We start from the raw sequence: 25,152 nt of genomic DNA on the forward strand, positions 1-25,152 counted from the left end.
CAAAAGGACATGTGTGAAAAATAAACAAACATGACCAGCATAGGAATGACTAGTTTGGGATTATTTTGAAAAGAAAATTCATGATTAAGAACAAAGCAAGCTCCTAAGTACATCAGCACAAGTATATTAAATTATTTGAGCGTGCCCAATTTAGTGAAGTGGTTGAGTATGTATGTTTGGGTGTGTCCTGGTTGGATACCAGAGAGGCAGGAGGAGACTGTAGGAAGATGAGTACCCTTTAGAGTCTGTGATGCCATTCCTACGTGTAATTCAAAATAAGACAACAACAAAGTGCCAAAAAACATTTTTTAAAGTGTGAGAGATAAAAAAGCTTTTTAAAATCAAGATGACCAGGATGCCTGTGTGGCTCAGTTGGTTAAGTGTCTGCCTTCAACTCGGGTCCGGATCTCAGGGTCCTGGAATCAAGCCCCACATTGGACTCCCTGCTCAGCAGGGAGTCTGCTTCTCCCTCTGCCCCTTCTTCTCTGCCTGCCCCCCCACCCCACTTGTGCTCTCTGGCACGTGCACACGTGCTCTCTCTCTCTCAAAAAATAAATAAAATCTTGAAAATAAAATAAAATAAATTAAATTAAGATGACCAGTTCAATAATTTTCTTTTGAAAATGCAAATACTTTTACCTAATTAGTCTTCTCATTTTGGAGTCTCCCATTTTGCTTCTGCTCTAAACACTTGCTCAATCTGTCTTTTGGTTAGTTCGCCTCTGTGCAACATACTACATCTATAAAACCTCATACTCTTTGCAATATAACTTTTTAAGGAAAAAAATCATCGTTCCTATTTTACAGATGAGAGAAGTGAAATTTAATATGTTTAAGTAATTTGCTCAAAATCACCGGGGTGGCAAGTGGTGCAGACTCCAAATCTTTCCAAATATTGTACCCTGCTATACCTTCTGAAATATGATATTCTAAAAATATGTTTACCTCTTTACCAATCACTGGAAGGAAGGGATGAATTCCTCTATTTCCTGTGAAACTACCTCCCAAGGGAATTTCCTTAAGGTTGAGCAGTAGAAGTCAATTGTGATTACCAGCGTGCTGTCTATAGTGTGTCCGGATTGTAGCAAACGGGGGAATGTCCTGAGACCTTTTCAAAGGCACTGTATATCATGGTGACTTCTGTCATCCCTTACCACATGTGTTGCTTTGATGTGACCTTCAGTCATGGTAAAGAGCACTGTCGGGGGCTAATAGATAATATTAGGTGTAAAACAGAAATGCCACTGGAAAAAGGAAATGGTTTTTCTGTGCTGTGCACGTCACCGCTGGTGCTCTTCCCATAGAGTGGAAAGCATTAATCCAGCTTCTTTTCTCTTCTGTCTCACAGCAGTCATAGAATTTTTGACTGGAGGTGCTTTCTTCTTCCCCTATGGTTGAGTTGCACGAATGTCTTTCATCGTGTGCAAGTGTTTTCACACCGATTTTTAAACATGATGATTATGTTTGGGGCAAGTTTTTTTATTTTGGGTAGAAATGCCAAGGCAAAGCAAAAAGCTTAAACAATTCACTAATGATGACGTAATTTCCTAAATGAAGACCATGCAACCAAGCAATCAGCAAAATGGCAGGCTTCTTGGTGTTATTTCCCACAGTGACAGTATGTTTGCATTTCCAGTGTGACTCTATCACCTGGTCCTCTGACCAAGGACACTTATTCGTAAGGTGGTGACACTGACTGGTTGAGTCATTAGAGCCTGTACCATCTAGTGATGGATTTTATATAAAGGATTTGGATGACATAATGGAAAATATAATTTGGCAGAAGATCCCAGCCTTGAAGTGGTAAATATTTCTTAAATATCAGAGCTGAGCATATAACATTCTGTCATAAATTTGGTGAAGTTTTCACCATCTGGGTGGGAAATGAATATTGTCATAATACATTGCTTTCTGGTCACCTATTTGGTAAGAGAAGAACAGAAAGCCATAATCTCCTTGGACACTTCCAAGAGACTCTGGGTCAGGAGAAAGCAGTGAAAGTGAGCACAGAGCTTAGCAAAGTGGGTGCTTTTCCTCCCACCCCGTCTACAGAAGACATGCAACCAGATTTTGCCCTCCTGCAAAACCTGGCAGGCTGTTTTCTACAAAAGGTGAACAGAACCTTGTAAGAAAACTTTTAAGACATCTAGTGTGAATGTCAGCTTGTGGTAAATTTCACTTCATTGGCATTTGAGAAGGTCCCTGCCTGGCTTTTCCTACCCACTCCCTCTAAATTGAAATCTAACAGCATTCAAACACAAATGCCCCAGTGCAATTTCCCACTCCAGAAAGAATTACAGGGGAACCGAACTACGTAAGTCTATCTAAATGTGACAGCGGCGGGAATGCAAACCAACTCTGCTACGTTCTTAGAGCTGAACAGACAACTTCAGATCAACAGGTGTATGAGGAAACATAAAAGAGAAAATCCAAGACAAATAAACAGAAAAACACAGTGGGGGCAAATAGTAATAACTGGGGAAAATAAAGAGAATTTAAAAAAAAAAAGCTGTAAAAAATGAAACTTTCTCACACATACAGCCTTCAATTATTGCTCTTGGAGATTCAAGAAGGTATGATCACCATAAAATAGAACAGAAAGCTATGAGAAAACAATGAGAAATCAATAGCCAGAGTTTAGAAACATGATTTCCAAAGCATAACCTACCTGGCCCTGACCCTCAGGAACATGTTACCAATTATATAGTTGACCTGTGCCTTGAGTTCTGCCCATTGCTTTGTATTTTTATCAAGTCCGTGGAGATTTTGTTTAAAGTCCTAATGTGTCTTGTGGGTTTTTCATTTTTACATTGCACCTGTCATTCCTGTATATGGGGGTACATCAGATCTTCAGGTTACTGTAGCATCTTGACCCAAAGTCCCTGTGTTTCTATTTCAGTTAAAAAAAAAAAAAACAAAACTAGGTAGTTTTTGGGTAATACAATACTTTCAGTAGAAATTTAATGAGCCCAAAGACCATTCTTTTTTTTTTTTTTTTTTTTTAAGATTTTACTTATTTATTTGAAAGAGCGAGAGCAAGAGCTCGCACAGCAGGGGGAGGGACAGAAGGAGAGGGGGAGGGACAGAAGGAGAGGGAGAGGGACAAGCAGACTCCTCACCCAGCAGGGTGTCTATGTGGGGCTTGATCCCAGGACCCTGAGATCAAGGGCTGAGCTGGAGTCAGACACTTAACCGAATGCGCCACTGAGGTACCCCCAAAGACCATTCTTATCCACTTTGCTTCTGACAGTATTATTCTGGTACAGCAATCATTTGCTATTCATAATCAGATTATACTGTGTGATCAAGAATCATTAGTACCCTGGGGCGCCTGGGTGGCTCAGTGGGTTAAAGCCTCTGCCTTCGGCTCAGGTCATGATCCCAGGACCTTGGGATCGAGCCCCGCATCGGGCTCTCTGCTCAGCAGGGGGCCTGCTTCCTCCTCTCTCTCTGCCTGCCTCTCTGCCTACTTGTGATCTCTGTCAAATAAATAAATAAAAATCTAAAAAAAAAAAAAGAAGAATCATTAGTACCCTGATTAAATTCTCTTGGAGGTGTTCGCCATTCTGGCAGTAATTCCTTTATATCAGCAAACACAGAATCCAGACCTGTGTTCTTCTTGTTTACTGGAGACTGCATTGTGGTTATTAGTAGTTGAACCATTCAGTATTCTTAAAATGTCCTTGTTCCTCTTGAGAAAAAATTAGATTAGAGGACTCATCCCAAAATATTGTTAAGAAGAAAGGTAACTTAAAAAAAAAAAAAGAAGAAGAAGAAAGGTAACTGAGTTTGGAAGGTAGCTCCAAAGACTTTTAGCTCTGTATATTTCTTTTTTTTTTTTTAATATTATTTGCATTACATTTTGATTCAGTCCAAAAAAACCAAGAATAACTTAAAGGGTTACTCCAAGTAATTTAGCAACAACTGAGGCCAGCCTTTGATGGAAAGACTTTAAACTCTGTTGGTAAGAAAACTCCTGAGGCCTTTTTCAGGTTTAGTTGATTGTTTAAGGGTTTTAAAGTAAATAAAATCTTTAGTTATTTATCCAAAGAAAATGAAAACACAAACTCAAAAAGATATATGTGGTCCTATGTTCATTCCAGTATTATTGACAGCAGCCAAAATATGGAAACAACTTCAGTGTCCATTAATGGACAAATGGATAATTACACACACACATACACACACACAGAGGAATATTATTCTGCAATTAATGAATGAAATCTTGCCATTTGTGACAACATAAGTGCATCTTCAGTGCTAAGTGAAGTAAGTCAGACAGAGAAAGAAATACTATGTGATTTCACTTACATGTGGAAGCTAAAAAACAAACAAAACAAAAATAAAAATAAACTGAAAAAATAGGCTCATAGATAAAGAGAACATGTTGGTGGTTGCCAGAGGCAGGGGGGTGGAAGGTGGGTATAATGGGTGAAGGGGGTCAGAAGATGCAAACTCCCATTTATAAAATAAATAAGTTATGGGAAAGAAAAAATAAAATAAATGAAATCACTGAATTCTATTTAGAAAAACAAAACTTAAAAAAATATGTTCAGTACAAAATGTGGAGATTATATGACTTTTTCACTTAAGTGAATTAACTCCTGAATTATCAACAAAATGCACTACATTATTTTTATAGGAGTCAAATTATGGGAAACAATGTCCTTGATAAAAATGTCATTAACCTGACAGGTTAGTTCAGAGTTTTCCACTGGGCTATACTGCATTCCATTTTCAAATCCAGAACAACATGGATTATGAATATATTTTTAAATTTTAAAAATTATGGGTTAAATACACATACATTATTGAAAACTTGGACCAAAAAAGTGGATAGAAAACAAGGAAAATCACCCATGTTACCGTGTATAAAATCATTCAAAATTATTAGCTTTGCAAAGTACATTTGACCTATGACTTTAGTAACTTAGCCAGAATTTTTAGTTTTGCACTAATCTTCCAGGAATCAAATTGAAGACAACATACATGGTAAGGGTGATCCTGTTCCTGAGAAACAGTAAGTTCTATTTAGCTCTTGGGTTTCTTTGGGCATTTGATCTCTGTCTTTTGTAAAGAAGCATATGCAAAAAGTTACATTTCTGGAGATTATTTCAACTCTAGTCTCTCCTTGGCTTTCATGAACGAGGGAAGAAGTTGGGGGGGACTGCTCACTAAGAGAGTGCTGGTATTACCCATTATTTAGGTTTATACTATAACCATATTGATTTGATTAACTCAGTAAGAGAGATTATAGTGTGCCTGCTTCCAGAAAGTTACAGGATGATTCCTGAATAGTTGCACTGGAATTACATGTTTGAGTGAATCCTTCCTACTTGTCTGTACCTTCTTACTTCCTTCTGGCTTAGTCCATTATTTGTCTGGATTGGAAAGATTGGTTGAGGGCAGGAAACAGAGGTATGGTGTTTGTTTGTTTGAATAAGCTTTATATTTTAGAGAAGTTTTAGGGTTTTTTTGCCATGGATTTTCATTTATGCATTCCCTCACATGGAAATAGTCATTAGAAATAAATTTCATTATTTTATACTCAGATATGTTTTTAAACTTCTTATTTTGAGATAATTTTAGAATTAGGGATTGCAAAGATACAACAGAGTCCCTATGAGACTTTCACTCAGCTTATGCCAAAGTTAACATATCACAAAACCATTTATCATCCATTCATCAAAGCTAAGAAATTAGGTTTGTACAAAACTATGAACTAGACTACAGGCTTTCTTTGAATTTCACCAGTTTTCCCACTAGTTGCTTTTTTTGTTCCAGGGTCCAATAGATGATACCACATTGTGCTTAGTCATGATGTCTCCTTAATTTTGTCCAATCTATGGCATTTTCTCAGTCCTTCCTCATTTTTAATGATCTGGATACTTTTGAAGGGTACTGGTCAGATATTTTGTACAATGTCCCTCAAGTTGAGTTTGTCTGATGTTTTCTCATGATTTGAGTGGGGTTTCAGATTTGAAGGAAAAATAACACAGAGACAAGGTACCCTTCTCATTAGATCATGTCGGGGGTAGGTGCTATGAACACAACTTAGTACTGGCAAGGCTAATTTTGATCACTTGGTTAAGGTGATGTCTGCTAGGTTTCTGTAGTATACATTACTATTTTTCTTTTCTGTATTCTATCTCTTATAAGTGATCACTAAGTACAGCCCATTCCCAAGAGGAAAGGGATTAAGCCCCACTTCCTGAAGGAAAGACTATCAGAAAATTTATGGAGATATATTTTAGCCTTAGTGATGAATAAATATTTACAGGACGAGATAACTAAAGGTTATGTACCTATCGTATTTCTCCTTGAAGCTTTGACCACTAATTTTCTTACTCATCAGTGGATCTTGCCCACCTCTATTCTTATTGTCATGTTCTAATGACAATTTTCTACTGCCCCAGAGCTATTTTTGACATAGGTTTACCTTATTATTTAAAAGGACATTTTTGCTATGGCTTTGTGAAGCTTTCAGAATGACTTTAATCTTAATAATGTTTTTATGAGCTTTTTAAAAAGAATTCATTTCTTTACTGAAAGGGCTATTCTAATTTCATGGCTCTTAATCTTCCCCAAAAGAATGTATTCATTTCAGGAAGCCATAGAGGATGGCTAATGATTCGTATTCTTGATTTATATTTGCAAAAATGTAAATATAATATGAATTAAAAATACTATAAAAGTCTATGAGGTAAGTTAGACTTTTTAAAGTTTGGTTTTTGTCCTTAAAAAATTATACTGCATTAATGATTATCATCAAGCCTCAAACAACTTCAGTTTTGACTCAAATGAAAAGTAAGCTTCGCACAAACCCTTGGTGGAACCCAGGTGAAGGTGCTAGGTTGTTTCTCAAACAGCACATCCCAGCAGCTGAGTTCCAAACCCAGAGTTCTGGCCACTTTTGAACCTGCAAAGCCAAGGCAGAAAAATAGTCCTTAGTCCCCCACACCTGGAGCCACGGTTTTGCATATTTATGATGATTTTTCTGTGAGGAATGGGCAAGCTCAAACTTAGGAAGAATAGACCACATTGCTGGGATCAGGCAGCCTCAAACAAAACTTGAAAAACCCTCAGTGTACCACCCCTGCTTTCTGTCAAGTATTCCTGGCCACAATGCTGCCCGCCGCCAGAAGAACATGCAGAGGAATACAGACTTCGCAATTCAACACGCTGATGGCATATTTAAGTCACACCAGCCCTGTACCTTTAGGGCGCGTTTCTGGACTTAAAAACGAAGTGGAATTATTTTCTATTTCTCAGCCTGGCCACGCGGGCAATGGTAATGAAACAACCAGTCAGATTATTTTGGTAGCCTTTTTGAGCCCCGGCCGTGTGCACAGGAAGGAAGTTAAGGCCGGATGGGAACCGAAGATGCTAAGATACCTGTGGTTCAGTTGCAATGTGATAGGTGGTCACCGCTGTCCAGTGTCACCCAAGTGGGTTTTTGGGTCTTTGCTGGTCATATCCTCTCTTACAATGCCAAAGATCTCGCCCTGTGTTTAGAGGCCCTGGAGATATCCTGGGCCTTATATAGCGGTGTCCCTACTTGGAGCAGTTCAGGTGAGACTATAAAACCTCAAGAGATGAACAGGTGTTAAACCTGCGAAATGATCGACGACGGAAAGGCAGGCCGTTGCCGGTAGGTCAAGTATATTTAATAGGTAAAATATAAATAAAAGAGATGGTGCTATGAATTATGCTGGGACAAGAGATGTACACAGATAAGCAATAGACTTATATTCCTTGGCCATTCCTGGGCAAACCTGGATGGCGCAGTCCACAAGGGGTGTAGGACATGGAGCGGGGGTACAGCTGACCTGTAGCGCTCTCAGGCGGCTGTGGGAACCCTGCAGGCATTGGCTTGGCTTCTGACCAGGGCGGTGGTGACAGTGGTGGCTGGCAGTCTGTTCAGGCCGATGCCTCTCTGTTCATAGGGACTTTCTGTGTTCAGGGCCTTCACCTCTGACCCTGATGCGTCCTTCCACAGTCTTGACTCCTTAGCCTCACTACCTTTCTCCTGGTGCAGGTAATTCTAGCGTAGTTTTTTGAGGGAGAGATGGGCCTCTCTCTGTTCTCTTTCTAATCTATTGTTACAGCATAAATTCTGCAGGTTGCTTTTTTCTTGGCCCTCTGCTTTTAAGTCCCAAAGCACTTCTAACCAGTCTTTGGCAAATCTAAAGGTTTTGGCTTTCAAATTTATTGTGTGGGCAGGAAAAGCCTATTTTGGCAAACACTTTTACTTTTTTCCCCCTGGTATCATCCTAATGTCCCTACTGGTAATGGGGCTATCACTCACCTATAAGGAAGGGCAGACAAAGAAAATTACAGAGATTAATCATTCAATGTCTTATCAGCAGTGATACCAGTGTTCTCAATGGGATGCATAATACTCTTAACATGTCAAGCCCTACTTTATGCACTAGCTTATTTAATGCTCCTTGTCACTCCGTAAGCCAGGGTCTGAGGGGAATTCGAATTTGCAGCCAGGGAAAGTCAGTTTTCACTCTTAGAGGAGGGAGAGGAGACAGGATGATACAGTAAAAACCCAACTTTGGACTGAAGACTACTGTCAGTTTTGCCTTAGTCTTCATGTTTCTCATGTACACAATGAGGAAGTTTATTTTTAAAACCCTTCAAGCTCTAAAATATGAAAAAGAGGTCTACAGTTCTTACCTAAAATTGGATGGCTGGGGCGCCTGGGTGGCTCAGTCGGTTAAGCGACTGACTCTTGGTTTTGGCTGAAGTCATGATCTCTCCATGTTGAGATCGAGCCCTATGTTGGGCTCCCTGCTCAGTGGGGAGCCTGGTTGATTCTTTCCCTCCTTTCCCCTCCCCCATGCTCACCCTTTCTCTCTCTCTCTCTAAATAGATAATCTTTTTAAAAAAATAAATAAAATTGGGGCGCCTGGGTGGCTCAGTGGGTTAAAGACTCTGCCTTCGGCTCAGGTCATGATCTCAGGGTCCTGGGATCGAGCCCCGCATTGAGCTGTCTGCTCAGCAGGAAGCCTGCTTCCTCCTCTCTCTCTGCCTGCCTCTCTGCCTGCTTGTGATCTCTGTCTGTCAAATAAATAAATAAAATCTAAAAAAAAAAAAAGGAACCCTTTGGACTTTCTAATTGTGGAAATTAGAACAGTGGAACTTAACAGTGAGGCAAAAAATTATATCGTATTACTGTGAATATGCCAGATTTGTAGAATTGATGTGTAGAGTGAGACATTGCACAGAATGCGTTTATCACATTACCTGGAAATTTTAAATGCTCAGTAGGACTAATGATTAATCATAATGATGACACATGAAGGAAGTGACCACAGCCAGTCAGGTTCCTAATTTTCGTGGACAGAAATTCTATCTCTCAAATTCTGAAATCGCTTGAGTGAAAGGGACAATATGTAGAACTGTGGAAGTCTTCTTTACAGGCAGTTCCCATATGATAAGAGAAAAGTAACAACAATAATGATGACGATAAAGTATATAGATATATCACACCTCCCAAAGGAATAATCAGCTGAGTATATCCACTGAAAAGTGTAGACCTGAGATCTGACACCAGCTCCATAGATTCGGTGTTTTGAGATATGACTAATAGTATCCAACAGTGGTATATCTAGGTAATTTGATTTACTTAGGGAACATATTATCTCTAAAAACCAAATATAGGGTTTTGAAGGCTTACAAACTTGATACTTCTATATAAGATTATGAAGCTTAAATGTAAACTTCATATTTGACCTTTAACAGAATCCTCGAATAATAAAGGATGTATGTCTCTTTTAGAAGGCAGGAAGAAGAAAGAGTGTATGTGCATATCTCCCTCCTCACTCCATGCTGTTTCAATATTGCCAGTCATAGGCTTAAAAAAGTCATCTTAGTGAAACAAGCTTGTAAACTCGAAAAATGACAATTATTACAAAGTGATGACAATTCAGGGGTAGTTTCCTAAGCTTAGCCGATGATGGAGGAAGGCTAGCTACCTTTACTAAAGCCCACAGAAAGGAGAGGGAGATGCAGATGGACCATCCGCTGAAGATGAGGTCAGAGAGTAGGAAAAACCTAGCAGAGGAGGAGTGCTGGCAGCTGCAGAGGGGAGGATGCTTAAATCACCAAATCTGAACATCATAGTTGATCTGCTATTAAATGGATGCCACGTGAAGAATTTTGAAGCTTCAGAGAGCACACGATATTAGCATGTTGGTAGAGTCTTTAGAGTAAGAATGTTTGTTACATATGGCAGATGATAGGACACACTCTAGATAAACTTCGTCTTATTATGTTACAAGATTAATGACTGAATCTATATATTCTTGAGTGCTTAGCTCAGTGAATCAGAGCAATGGTCAGAAAATATGATTGATGACCCTTCAAAATAAAGGTCACAGATCACAGGTGATCTTCAGACTGGCCAGACTGTAAAGGCAGAACATACTTTCATGATGGTGTTTCTCAGAAACAAAAGAGGAAGGGGATACTTTCATTCCGATTGAATTTACATTAACATCAATCCAACCACGGAAATATGGAGAGTGAGAAAAACCAGATTATGTTGTCTCAGAAGCATTCTGTGTGAAGGGAGCCAATCTACTAGCATGGGAAAGAAGATTCGGCACAAAGAACAGAGTCTTTCTCCTTCCAGATGTTCATCTGGGGTTCCTACACTTATCTCTTCCTTCTCTTCACTCACAGCAGTGAGTCTAGGGACTCACTGTTATTACTTCTTCCTCTTTCTCCTTCTTTCTCAACCCTTTGATTCTCCAAACATTATGTGTGGCACAAAAGTAGGTAAGTGGATAACAGTGGAGTAGGTCAAGAGGAACTATCCTGCCTCAAGTTTCTCAATGGTAGAGAACAGTTGTGATAGAAATTCCAAGGGAGTTTTGACACTCTAATTCACAGATGAAAGGTTCTGAGAATCTCAGTGTGCGTTGCGGCTGTCCTGGCTGAACACGATGGTCTTGATTTCATAGGGGGCAATTACCTTTGCTTTATACAGTGGCCACCAACTGGATCCTTAGTTTCACTCAACTTCTTGGAAAATTCAAGTCATTGTTCATAAAGAGAATGAGAACAGTGAGAAAATGTATCACCTATCCTGGTAACTGAAAAAAACAAAACCAAACCCAAACCCAAGACAAAGCTCAAAGACTGTTGGGATGGTAGTTGAGTGAGTTGTGTTGCTTTTGGAGATGAAGATGAACACATCTTTACTTTTGCAATTAAAGCAAGAATGTCAGCTATCCAGTGGATGTGGGAACAGTGAGCCAGCTCTGGTAATTTCAGGGATGCTCTTTCAGTAGTTGGCCTTTAAATTCTTGGATCTTTCTGCTGTTTTTCACATCTAAGAAAAGATGGCCCAAGATGTGTGCCTTAGAGAACACCAAAACTAGCAATGCTTTTGGAATAATACGGGAAGAAAGTAGGCATAATTTCTCTCCTCTTTTCCTTTTTTTAATGATGAGTCATGTGTCTCAGGTAGATGGGCTTGTGTTTACCAAATAAGCATATTTTGCTTTACTTGAGGGTTTTGAATCAGGTCTTAAGTTCAACAAGTATGCTTCCTTTGAATTCCTCATAAACTTTTTTTTAGGATCTTATTACTTTGAGAGACAGAGAGAGTGATTGAGACCATGAATTGGGGGAGAGGGAGAAGCAGGCTCTATCCCAGGATCCTGGGATCATGACCTGAGCCCAAAGCAGATGCCTAACTGACTGAGTCACCCAGGTGCCCTCTCACAAACTTTTTTTTTTTTTAAGACTTCTTTTTCAACCATTGTGTTGTACTGATTTACTTGTCTATTCTTTTGCTAAGATTGCACTGTCTTGATTAGTGTAGCTTTATAGTAAGTCTTTAAGTCAGGTAGTATCAGTCCTCCAACTTTGTTTTTTTCCTTCAATATCATGTTGGCTGTGCTGGGTCATACATGCTGTAACCAGGGGACAAAAAGTCTATACTTAGACATGATTTATAAATCATGTCATAAGGACACAAAATAATATCTTAGAGACTTAGAGGATTGATGCCTCCCTCTCAGAAAATTTTGAATTACTGTATTTTAGACTCTGAAAGTAAAATAGTTAAAATATCAAAAGGGTAATTTGGATAGTAATGGGTAGATGAGTACAGTGGAAAAAATATACCTAAGAACTCTTTAGATGAGAAAAATCATATGATTCATTTCTTCAAAGATAAATAACACAGAGATACATAGATAGATAGATAGATATTGATAGAAAGATGGGTAGACACATAGATATGAAAAATATATGTTCTAAATGGAAAAAAGTAATAACATTTTAAAAATATATTGGACACAACCATCGTGTCTTACATTATTTTTAGTTACTGAAATCACTCAAAGAGTTATACAGTATTGTTTTCCTTCACACATGAGTCTCAGAGATGTGAAATCATTTGTCCAAAACTTGGATTCAAATAAGTCCTTACCTGACTCCAAAGCTCACCTTCTTTCCATTATATCATAGTTTTTGTGTTTTACCAAATAAAGAAAAGTTTTCACTAATTTTTTGTGTTTTGTTTAATAGCTCACTATATACGTCCAGCCACAGCAAAAGCACACAGCTGAGTATGCTGCAAATGTAACTAAAATTGTGTTTGATTATTTTGAAGAATACTTTGATATGCATTATGCTCTTCCTAAATTAGGTGAGACTCATTTTTTATTTTCTTATATTTAATATGCCTTTGTGTTTACCTAAGTCAAATCATTTCAGGTTTTCTCATTCTTAGTTAATAGTCACCCCTTAGTCTCTTTTTATTATATGCCCAAATACATGTCTATTTACTAGATGCTGAAAGATGCACTTTGGATTCCTCCAAGAATAATGTCCATATTTACTCTGGTTGTACCTTATAAATGCATAGAATTTTATTTGCAAATAAAGACTAAAGTAATGTGCAAAACTGCAGGTGTTGATAATAATGGAGCCAGAAATAGCAACCTAGATTCCTTGATTTCAAAATCATGACCCTTTGTATAGCTTGCATTGCCTCCCTACCATCAATGAGTTGATAACTGGTAAGGATAAATGATGCTATAGGAGTCCCATGTGCTGCTAGTCTTTCCATTGTACAAGACTAATTCTAGATTCTCCAGCAGTTAAAATGAAACACTGATACTCCTTCCATAAATATTTTTTTCCTAATTGGGGGGAGGGCATGTTTTCCTTTTAAAATAAAATTTGGGCTATAATCAAAATGGTGTAGATATGATACTGCTACCCAAAGTAGAAGTGCTTTATTAGTAATTTTGAGTGGTATTAACAAAAACTTTAAATGAACCACCCATATAGATATTTGTAGGGATAAAATGAAGATCACAAGGAAGCAATCAACCCAAAATTGATTTCTTTATTTCTGTTTATGCCTCTACTTTAATAAACTATCAATGCAAAGTGACTGGGAATGCCAGATTCTCTACGTGAGGGTAGCTGTGGCTTTGGGCAACTTTGCAGATGCTCCATTTTTCTCTTCAATGGCATCAGCTCCCAAATATTAGAGAAAGAGATGGGAAGAGAAGCAACTGTTCATCATCAGAATAATATTTAATAAAATGTAAAGCACATTAATTTAAAAGTCTCTTTTCTCTTTATCTTACTTGAACCACCCAGGATAAAGCAGGCAGTGGAACTCTCACAAATTTATTTCTCTGTTCCCCTTTTCCCTTTCCCCCATACACCTTCTTCTTTATACTTTTAAATGCATTTTCAATCCTTACTGAGTTGACTCTGTCTTAGACTTTCTGTACAGTTGACTTCTGCATTTATTACACTCCCCACTTATTAAATACAATGGAGTTAATTAATTATAATGTCAATACTCACTAGAGAAATGAGGTCACAAAGAAGTCCATCCTTTCAAGGATTAGGTAAAAATTACACTCCATAATATTCTAGAAAATAATGGCCCTTGCGGGGAATACTTCTCCACCTTTTAAGTGGGATTCTTGTGACAAAATAACCGAACCTAAGAATGAAAATAACACAGAAAGGAAACCACTGCTGTAATCTTGACTTTTATTTAAGATCTTTCCACTTTTTGTTCTTTTATAAAAAGCTTTAAGAATCTTTATGGTAACCAGAAAGGACCTTTGCTTGTCTATTAGATAAAAATTTATTTTTATTTACATGCCTCATTTAAACTATAAGTAATAATATGGGGTGCCTGAGGGGCTCAGTTGGTTAAGCATCTGATTCATGATCTCAGCTCGGGCCTTGATATCAGGCTTGTGAGTTCCAGCCCTGCACTGAGCTCCAAACTGGGGGTAAAGCCTACTTTCAAAAAATTATGTGTAATAATAAAGAAATTACATTTTTATCATAGTTCATTAGCTGAAGAATCTGTATTTTGTACACTAATCAAGCTCAACATTTTCTGTTTGGGATTTAACACAGAACTGATAGGCACTGCCTCTTCCTGTCCAAAGTTTTATCAAAGATTATAGGCCCAAGCAAAAATAAAGAATAGAAATTCCTGGTAATATTCAACATTTTAGGTCTGGAAGAGAGTTTAGAGAGAACATAGTCTATTTCATGTTGATCCAACTTATTTAATGCATGCAAATGGGTGGTAACCAGTAAAGAATTGGGTTGATCTCAAATTGTACAGAAATAGAGGAAAAGTGAATTTTATATTCTTTAATATTCTGCATCCTTGGATAGAAATATATTTCTGTGCACTGGGAAACTGTGTACCTCTAAGTCTTCATTTGAAAACGTCACTTCCTTATTCCTCACAGCTTATCCTCAAAAACAGATGCTTTCTGTTACCTAAGTAAAACTCTTAAAAAAAAAAAAAGCCCCAAAACAGCTAATAAAAAAGAAGTACAGAGAGAAATAAAAGATGTAAAATTATAGAGAACTGAAAAGAGTATTGCCATTAGTATCCTTTGAAAACTAAAAGACACATTGATATCTGGGGCTAACAGGAAAAGTTCCATGGAAAGTCTGAATGCATGAAGGCTGAAAAGTTCATACAAATAGATGATTGTTTTTTACTCTAAGAAATTATTTTTAGCCTTTTAAAAAAGCATTTGTGCACAGAACTAATTTAGTAAGAAATGTTATAAACAAATTCAAAGAAGTATTTCTCACAGGATTATTTCTTTCTCCATAGATAAAATCGCTATTCCAGATTTTGGCACTGGGGCCATGGAGAACTGGGGTCTCATCACTTACAGAGAAACAAACCTGCTTTATGACCCCCAGGAATCAGCCTCATCAAACCAGCAGAGGGTGGCCAGTGTGGTTGCCCATGAACTTGTGCATCAGGTATAGAATCTTCGTATCAAATTAGCTTGTTTTATTTTAAAAGTGGCGTAAGACCATAGGGATGATTGAGATTAATAATAACTTAGCAAATAAAAAATAGCCAATCAGAAAATCTTGCCTGTCTTCTTAGTGCTAGCAAATATCTTACCATGAAAACCTTTTAAGACACATTGAAACCTTTTAAGACACGTTGTTTTGCTTTTAGTAAATACACACCGGACTTCAGTTTGACTTTAAATAGGCCCAGTAATAATACCTAAATAAAGGCAATAAAGTAAGGAGAATTTAAGATCATTTAAAAATTGGGAGAAATAGAAAAAAAAAAAAGGCAAGCAGGAAACAAATGCTAATTAAGTATAATGCCTGCCACTTCTCTATCCAGTGACATTTACATGGAAAAATAAACGTATTGCAAATTTCTAGGCCTCTCTACCACAAGCATAATAATTTAACTGTCTCTTTATTGCTTATAATTTCAGTGGTTTGGAAATACTGTGACCATGGAATGGTGGGAAGACTTGTGGCTAAATGAAGGATTTGCTTCCTTCTTTGAGTTCCTTGGAGTAAACGAAGCAGAAAAAGATTGGCAAATGGTGAGCCCGAAACACATAAGCTCTCAATGTCTAATGGCCTCATGCAAAGTGACTGAAACCTTTACACCATGACAATGTTCCTGGGTCAGGGGCCTGGCGCAGTAGTGAACTGGGAATTCCTTTGTGAGTACAGTTGGAGTACAGTACAGAGTGGAGTCAGTTCGTTCCACTGAACTATACCTTGCTGAAGGCCAATGCCCAGGCCTTGGAGGGCAACTGACTACCCCAATCTGAGGATGTCCTGGGCAGTCTCTCTCAATAACATGTGTCAAAGCAGGAAAACAAAATAGTGAGCTCAGACAACACAGCTCTGTATTTAAGTTCTGCAATGTTAATCCTTTGAAAAATCAAAGTCTAATTTTGCAAAGGACTTACCTTACAGAGGTTGTTGGAATAGTGTGATAAAGAGAGAAGAGCATAAACTGAGTGTTATAGGGGATGTGACCTTGAGCAAGTGACATATCCTGAGTCGGTTCTCTGCTCTATGAAAGAAGAACATTGTTCTCTATTCTGTAAGCTTAAAAGCTCCAAAAAATACATGTAATTACTGTATCATCCTACCTTGTGTCCCCAAGGGGCCTGGAACAAAGACATCTATGAACCCTAAAGATTTTTTTTTCTGAAAAGCTTAATCTGTTTTTATCGATATTTAGATGGTGTAAGTGCTCTTATCTGTTTGTATATGTGGAAGTTGAAGTGTGTTGCTGTGTAAAAGTAGGAATTACAGGTCTCGTAATGTAGAGACTACTGCCCTCCACTGGAAAAAATAAAAACACACCCTTATATGCCTAAAGCCCCTTGGCCCCTTCCCATAACCTACTTTAAAAAGTAAGAAACTTAATTTACAATGATTCCTGCTTAAAACTTTAATCTACATCAGGATTTGTCAACCATGGAAATATTGACATTTTGTGCCAGATAATTTGGGAGTGGTTTACAATTGTGGGGGTTGTCCTGTGCATTTTAGGAAATTAAGGGTTATTCTTGGCCCATATATGCTAGATGCAAGCAACCCTCCCTCCCCAGTTGTAAAACCAAAAATGTGTCCAGGTGGGGTGCCTGGGTGGCTCAGGTGGTTAAGCAGCTGCCTTCAGCTCAGGTCATGATTCTGGAGTCCCAGGATTGAGTCCCGCATCGGGCTCCCTGCTTGGCAGGGAGTCTGCTTCTCCCTCTGACCCTCCCCCTTCTCATGCTCTCTCTCTCATTCTCTCTCCCTCAAATAAATAAATAAAATCTTAAAAAAAAAATGTGTCCAGGTATTTCCAGCTGACTCCTGGGGGGAAAACTTTTCCCTCGTTGAGAATCACTCATATATGTTGAAAATTGTTTTGTAATTTGTTGAAATTAAACTGTATAAATGAAATATTATATTGTTCCTTATTTTCTATAAAGTAACCTGAGGCCCTTCTTATTGCAAGATATTATGAGAAATTATAACATTTTAATATTGTTGTATTATATATAAGATATTTAACATTTTAATATTCTAATTCAGTATTTCAAAACACCAATTAAATTTCCAAAGAATTTAGTATGAAGTTCTTTTTTTTAAGATTTATGTATTTATTTGAGAGAGAGAGAGAAAGAGAGCAAGCAGTGGGGAGGGGCAAGGGAGAAGGAGAGAGAGAGAGTATCTGCTTGAGCACAGAGCCCAACAAAGGGCTTGATTCCACGACCCTGAGACCATGACCAGAGCTGAAATCAAGAGTCAGATGCTTGACTGACTGAGCCACCCAGGCACCCCAAGTATGCAGTTCTTAAATTAAATTTAATCACATCGTCCATCCCAAACATTCTTCCATCCATTCGTCCATCCAACCATTTTTTTATATATTTATTAAATCTTCTGTGTTCAGTGAACACTACAGAGGATCCCAAACAGAAGAAAACCTATTTCTTGCCTTCAAGGAGTTCCCAGTTAAGGTTCTGGTGGGTGGAGGGGAAGAGATAAATACAGACAGATTGTGGGAAATCCTGATAAGTACCACAACAGTGGAGCCTCATTTCATAGTGAAAAAGCTGACGCCCAGAAAGGGAATAAAACTTTCCAGTCTCAAATAGACAATTGGTAACACAACCAAAACCATTGTCAGATTTCCTGACACTGAGAACTGAATTCTTTCTACTTAAGCCTCTTAGGTTTAACAAAATTTAAAATCCAAGTGAAAATTACCTTGATTGGTGGTCATCACTTGAAAATAGTGCCTTGCCTATTATAAATGGAAATCGCAAAATTGGAAAATGTAAATATAGCTCAATCTTCTTTGGGGAATGTTTTTAATTAAGACCATAAATCTTGATTTTTTTAAAGTAGTGATTTAACAGAATGAGATTTCAGAATCTAATTGATTAAAAATCAAAATAATAATAGCAGCTAATGTGTTAGGTTTCGCTCTGCCAGTTACTATGCCAAATGCATAGCATGCATTATCATTGAATTGTCTAACAATTCTAAAAAGCATAAGCCACTATCATCCCTATTTGATGGGTTAGAGACCTTAAACTTACATACCTAGAAAATGGAAAAATTGAGCTATAAACCATGAAAGTCTGACTACAGGGCTAGACCTCTTAACCATTCTATTTTGCTGAGAAAACATAGCATTGGGATGAGAAGACAATTATTAGAACTAAAACAAGAACTAATATTTTCTTTGATTAAGTATGAATCATCCAAATTCTAATAATTGGTTGACAAAAGAATCCTGAACACCAATTTTTGGTCAACATGTATCCTGTCTTAATTCTGAGAACAAATCTGTGAGGTGATATCATTCCCATTGCATGGTTACAGAAATAGGGCTTAAAAAGTGTGGCACGTGTCTTAAAGTCACGCAGAAGTAGCAGAAACAGAATTCACAGATGATTGTGTCTTCTTGTCCCATCATGTAGGGTTGAAGTCAAAGAAATTACAATAGAAAGAGAGAAAGGAATCAGTATAGATCAATAAGGGTAAAATATGATTAATTTAAACACCTAATCCTTGTCTTAAGTAATTTGAGTCATTTATATTTATTTTCCCCCAAGTGATATATAAATGATATTTTGAAATATGAGCTAGTATAAAGGAAGTGCTGTCTTTTTTGGGTTCGTTCTGTCCTTTCAGAGAGACCAGATGTTACTTGAAGATGTATTACCTGTGCAAGAGGATGATTCTTTGATGTCTTCACACCCAATTGTTGTCACCGTGACAACTCCTGCTGAAATAACATCTGTTTTTGATGGAATATCCTATAGCAAGGTAGGGAAAATATGACATTGTTGTGAACATCTTCCTATTTAGTGACTTTCAGTAAATGCTAAAAATGGAAAGAATGGTGAGACTATGCTAATGGGCTCTAGGAAACAGTGTAGAGCTTATTCTGGTTGCTGAATATTCAACAGTTTGTACTTTTCAGTCAAACTGATCAATGCTGGTCATTGTCACAGGATTTTGAATCAGATTTTTAAAAATTTCTCCTTTCACTTTTGTTTATAACCTCTTTCATTCTAACTGAACATGTACATTTCAAGCTTCAAGTTTAAAATTATTTTATTTGACTTTTTAAAGGACAGCTAATCTTCTGCTATGTGGTCTTTGGTACCATATATGTGGATACCTTTTCTAATAGAATCCTTTAGGGAAGGCAGTAAGAAGTTAAACCCAACTCAGTTTGAAGAAATGACTTTTAATCATTTTTATATGATATAAAGATGACTTTATGAGCGTTGTAGATGGGGCATTTTTATCCATGAACATGGTCTGCAAAGCTACTATAGATCTACAGTGACCCACTTTCTCCCACAGCTTTTCCTATAGCTCCTCCTCCAAACAACTTCATGCCTGCATGCAGTATAATTTAGTCATTTCCCTTTTGCTGGTCATGGCTTACCCACTATGCTAGTGGCTCAAAGGCCGATGAAAATGAATCTATTTTGTTATTCTGTGTAATACCTAAAGTTTTTTACTTAAAATATTATAATTATTAAAATGAATACTAGATAAAATGGCTTGAATGAAAAAAGCCTTCTATGTCTTACCATTTCAAAGTTATGACATCATATTTTTGGCTTTCTGTGTCATTATTCCCATGTCATTATTCCCATGGCATCCTTTCATTTTTGTCTCACATTACCAATAATTCTTTCCTCTGTTAAAATGGACATTTCTAATCCACTTATGGTATGTTATAATAACTCACACGGGGACACTTATATTTTATTAAATCAGTTTCTTTGAGTCAGAGATATTCCATGGGTTTAAGATATTAGGTCATAAATAAATAAATGTTCTAAGTCTTTAGCCTTCTGGTAGGTACAAAAATAATGTGTATTTAAATGACAGTAAAAATTGCTCCCTTACTAGGGAAGCACATGTTTTTCTGGCAAGTTACTTGAAAATTGATTTAAAAGTGTATAAATAGTGAATTTTAGTATTAATCTTATAGCATATACAGAGAAAGTTGAGAGCAGAGGAGTTCCTCAGATTCTTCAGATAAAATAAAACCAAATGAGAAAAACTACTTTTGAAGAAGATTTTAGGCATTAATGATATATCTAACTATATTAAACTATTTGGCCAGATAATTCCTCAAGTAACTATTTCCACTAAATGTAATCTTTTTGAAGTATTGAAATATACTTTAAGAAGTAAGCAGAATTTTATTATGGAATTACTTTCCTTAGTCCCTGAAAAATAGAGGAGTTTTCTAAGTGTTCTAACGTTTCTCTTTCATTAGAAAAGCCCCATCTGCTGGTTCATCTGGTGAAGTGCAGTAATTATTTAAACCTTGAGTCACTGAAATGATGGCCACTCTATCAATTTCTCTTTACCTTTTAGTTATTTTAGAAGCGGAGATATAGGGGGTGTGCCAAATCACATTTTTTATCCTAAAACTATGGAGTTATGGCCAAGCGATTTAGTAGGGTCATCTTGAAGACATAATCTCACAAATAAGATACTGTAATACTGGTCACAATTGCAATCCCCGGTGTTTGTTTCCTGCCTATCCTTTACTAGTTCAACCTGCCATTCTTTTCTACCATAGGGAGCGTCCATTCTGAGAATGCTTGAAGACTGGATGACACCAGAGAAATTTCAAAAAGGATGTCAGGTGTGATTTATTACTTTTAATAGTATTAAACGTAAGCTACACTGATCAATGGCTGATGGGTGACAATATGTGGTTAATTAAGGACAACCCCCTTTTTACTTTTTCTCTCCTTAGGAGAGATTATTATTATTATTTTTTAAAGATTTTATTTATTTATTTGACAGAGAGAGATCACAAGTAGACGGAGAGGAAGGCAGAGAGAGAGAGAGAGAGGGAAGCAGGCATCTTGCTGAGCAGAGAGCCCGATGTGGGACTCGATCCCAGGACCCTGAGATCATGACCTGAGCCGAAGGCAGCGGCTTAACCCACTGAGCCACCCAGGCGCCCCCTTAGGAGAGATTAAATAGAAAAACATGAGAAGGTGACTTCACACCCAGCTAAGTGCCTACACCGTCTCTGTAATTACCATTTAGCAGAAATTTCATGGAGAAGTTGAATGGATTTCTTAGTTATTTTAGATACTCTTTACACACATATTAGCTAAGTCTGCTGTAATAAATACCATCAGCCCAGTCATTTAAACAATGGAAGTGTATTTTCTCACGGTTCTGGGGGCTGAGAAGTCTATGACCACATCCCCATAGATTCCTGTGTTGGAGAGGGATGTCTCCCTGCCTTGCAGATGGCTGCCTCTTTGCTCTGTCCCAGAGTGAGCAAGAGACAGAGCTCTCTGGTGCCTCTTATCAGAGAGACATCAATCCCCATGAGGATCCTACCCTCATGACTTCATCTAAACCAGATGCTGCAAACACCATCACATTGGAGATTAGAGCTTCAGTGTCTGAATTTCAGGGAACACAATTCAGTCCATGGCGATATGACATAAGAACTTAAACATATGTATAAAAGTCTTCCCTTCCAGTTTGTAAAAGGACTTTTTCCTTGTTGGATTTTTTAAAAAATGGCAAATATACACATTCCTATTATGATGGAGTCAACAGTGAATAAAGAGGGCCTGCTTCCTTTTAGAAACAGAAATGATAATAAATTTTCAAAAGCATTTCACACATCCCACTTAAGCTGATTACTCCAGGGGATATTTCAGTTTCAATTTCATTTTTCTAGCAAAACCTAAGCCAAGTCACTCGGGTTTTTTTGTATTTTTTTTTTTTACACTAAAGGAGTATTTTTTTAATTTTTAATTTTTTTTGCATATTAAAATTCTAATTTATTTTTCAAATGTAAATGGAAACACTAGAAGCCTCAAGATTTTTTTTAGTACACTGGAAAAGGTGCATTCAAGTCCTTTTGACATTTTTCTTTTTTTTAAATTTAATTTAATTTTTTTGTGTGTTCCAAAATTCATTGTTTATTATTGTCAGTGTTGCTACAATCTGTCCCAGCAATGGTCCTGTCTGCAGGTTGGCACCATTGCAGCCTAGAGATGGAATAGTCTTCCTACTTTTTCCCTTCCATCTCCATCCTCTTTGCTGTGATGACCCAGGTAGTCTGGCAGAGCAGTGGTGATGGCAGCCAGTCCAGAAAGCAGAAAACAGGTCAGAGCAGCATCTCGCCAACTTTCCCAAAGAATGCTAGTACTTCTTTTCAGTGTGATTCCCCAGGACAATGCCTACTCCCCATTCTTGAACTTCAAGTCTTCTTATGTGACATCCAGCACTCTCTGGGCTCCCCCAAATGGAAACAGTCCCTTCCTACCCAATGCTGAAATTTCTAGGTGACTATGAAAGTAAGAAATAAGACCAGAACTTGGGAAATATTCAAGAAGTACATCCATACATTTTAATCCTTTTGTCCATTAATCAAAAATTCCGTGTGGACACTGGCAGAAAGGGAAAAGCTATGTGCTTGTTCTTATGTGCACATTAGAACATCTTATAACTTTCCCCTCAAATTCAAACACATATTTTATCATATCTTCTCTTACAGTGAGCACCTTCAGTGAGGAACTCGGTCTTCTATATCTTTGCATTATATTCCAGTATCTAGTAGAATGCAATATGCATGTTAGGCAATCCAAAAAGTGTTTCTGGAGTGAATGAATGGTCTATAATAAATGTTATAAAATATAGAAAAAAACAAAAAACAATTATTTTTTGAAAATTCCATTTGCATAGTGTTCATTATAAATGAAACTGATCAGTAACACATTCTTAGAATCTTCAAAACTGACTTCAAATTAAATGATTTTTGTGGTAACTTCTAGAGATGTACCAACAGAGTCCTTAAAAGTGAATAGCTATGCTAATAACTCAGAAATACTCCCATATTTCTGTTAGTCCAATATCTATGGTATAATTAATTAAAAAGCCACTAATGGTCTAAAACTACTATTTCTCAAGTGAAAACTGTCTTCCTCCATCCTATGACTACAGATGAAGCTAGAAACTGAACTAGAATGAACAGGTATTAATGTTTTTCATGCCATCATAGGGCTGTGGAATAAATTTACCAAAACAACAACAACAACAAAAACACCCACTAAAACCCTCTCTTTTCCCGTACAATCTTCAATCACTAGCTCATATCTGAAAATAGTATAGGCCACACTCAATTGCTCTCAAACCAACTGGAACATTCCTTTCCTTCATTCAAGTATCCGAATAGTATCTCTCCTTGAGTTATCATCATGTTATGATTGCTGCCTTTAAGTCCCACAACCTGTGACACCATTCAAAAATTTTCCCTTACAAATACTTTCTGTCCAAAGTGACTCTTCATGAGCTAACTTGGTGTGGCAGGAAATCTGGAGATGGCCAGCTCTGTTCTCTTTCATGCTCATCCCCTTCCCCCAAACTCCATCTCAGACAACAAAGCATGTGCAGAGTGCAGGGAGATAGGGCAAAACCATCACCAGGAAAATCTTTAGGGCTGTGCTTGTGCATAAAAAAAATCATACTAGAGGGTGCCTGGGTGGCTCAGTGGGTTAAGCCTCTGCCTTCAGCTCAGGTCATGGTCTCAGGGTCCTGGGATCAAGCCTCATATCCCGTTCTCGGCTCATCAGGGAGCCTGATCCCCCCCGCCCCCCTGCTTGCCTTTCTGCCTACTTGTGATCTCTCTGTCAAATACATAAATAAAATCTTTAAAAAATCATACTAGAAAATGGGGCATTCGTAATAGTACACGGTCATGAAATCAAGCTGAGAAACGTATCCATCCTTTCTTTTTCTCCTAGTATCAGCAGTATCCCTGATAGGACAGGAATGGCTCAGCTGGAATATGGGCCTTTCCCTTCCTGGGACACTAGTAACAGAAACAAGTCTCCTTTCCTTTTGTGCTTACCATCCCAATACCAATTAATGAGGGACTATTATTGGGGGGACCTAGGCCACCATAAAATTTTAAGTAGAATGACTGCATTGTGATCATTCGAAGTGAAGAAAGAAATTTCTTAATAGAGACTATTCCGAAGTACACTAATCTAGACAAAATAAAATTCTTTTAATATATTGTTTATATAAATGTCCATGTAGCCTGTACTTCAGGAGAAGCAAGAAACTACAGTTTAAAAAGCAATAATAATAACATCACCACTGAAACCTGCAGAGACTGGTCCAGGAGTCGGAATTCGTTCAAGGTTACCACAGGAAACTCTCTTCACCCCTCTAGGCGCCAGTTTCCTACACCCCTAAAAATGTGACAGTTGCATTAGATAATATTTAAAATTCCTTCTAGTTCCCAGATTGCGTGTTCTAAGCTCAAGACATTGTGAGTGTACAAGTAAACTCCTCTACATTAATATTAAGATGCCACTACTTACTAGAAAGAATCATTAACGGGTAGTTATAGTTATAAGTAATTATTACTCTTATTAAGTATTCCATTATTTTATTTAGAATGAATGATTTGTGCAAGCTCTGGAACAAATACCTAAAAATTGAATATTGTGTATGTGCCTTTCAAGTCGTCTCCTTTCCTCTGCCTGCCCTCCAGTGGTAGTGCTGAGCAGTGAACTCATCAAAAGAACAAATACGAAGGCGGCTTTGCAAACTGGTCTCAACCCTCCTCCAGGCTTCTTGGAGCAGTACGGTTAATACTGTTTTATCTCTCTGTGCCTGAAAAGAAAGGAATTTAGAAGCTGATGTGACTAAGGCACAGTGACTCCTGAAAATTATAGCAACTTAGAGTGAAAAGGTCTGGTGCAAAGTCAACCACTGGTTATTGTCTTTGAAGCTCAAGGAACAGTTAAGAAGGTTCATTTCTATCAAAGA

General features: G+C 37.6%; 1 protein-coding gene across 1 annotated transcript in view; it reads left to right on the forward strand.

Moving 5' to 3' along the window:
* ENPEP (glutamyl aminopeptidase) overlaps positions 1 to 25,152 on the forward strand; it is an 82,845-nt gene that overhangs the window by 15,701 nt on the left and 41,992 nt on the right. The window contains exons 4-8 of the mRNA XM_047718219.1: positions 12,553 to 12,673; positions 15,143 to 15,297; positions 15,777 to 15,890; positions 18,997 to 19,131; positions 20,918 to 20,983. Coding sequence (XP_047574175.1) covers positions 12,553 to 12,673; positions 15,143 to 15,297; positions 15,777 to 15,890; positions 18,997 to 19,131; positions 20,918 to 20,983 — 591 coding nt within the window. The remainder of the gene's footprint in view (positions 1 to 12,552; positions 12,674 to 15,142; positions 15,298 to 15,776; positions 15,891 to 18,996; positions 19,132 to 20,917; positions 20,984 to 25,152) is intronic.

Source organism: Lutra lutra, chromosome 2 (assembly GCF_902655055.1).
Source record: "Lutra lutra chromosome 2, mLutLut1.2, whole genome shotgun sequence".
Lineage (NCBI taxonomy): Eukaryota > Metazoa > Chordata > Mammalia > Carnivora > Mustelidae > Lutra > Lutra lutra.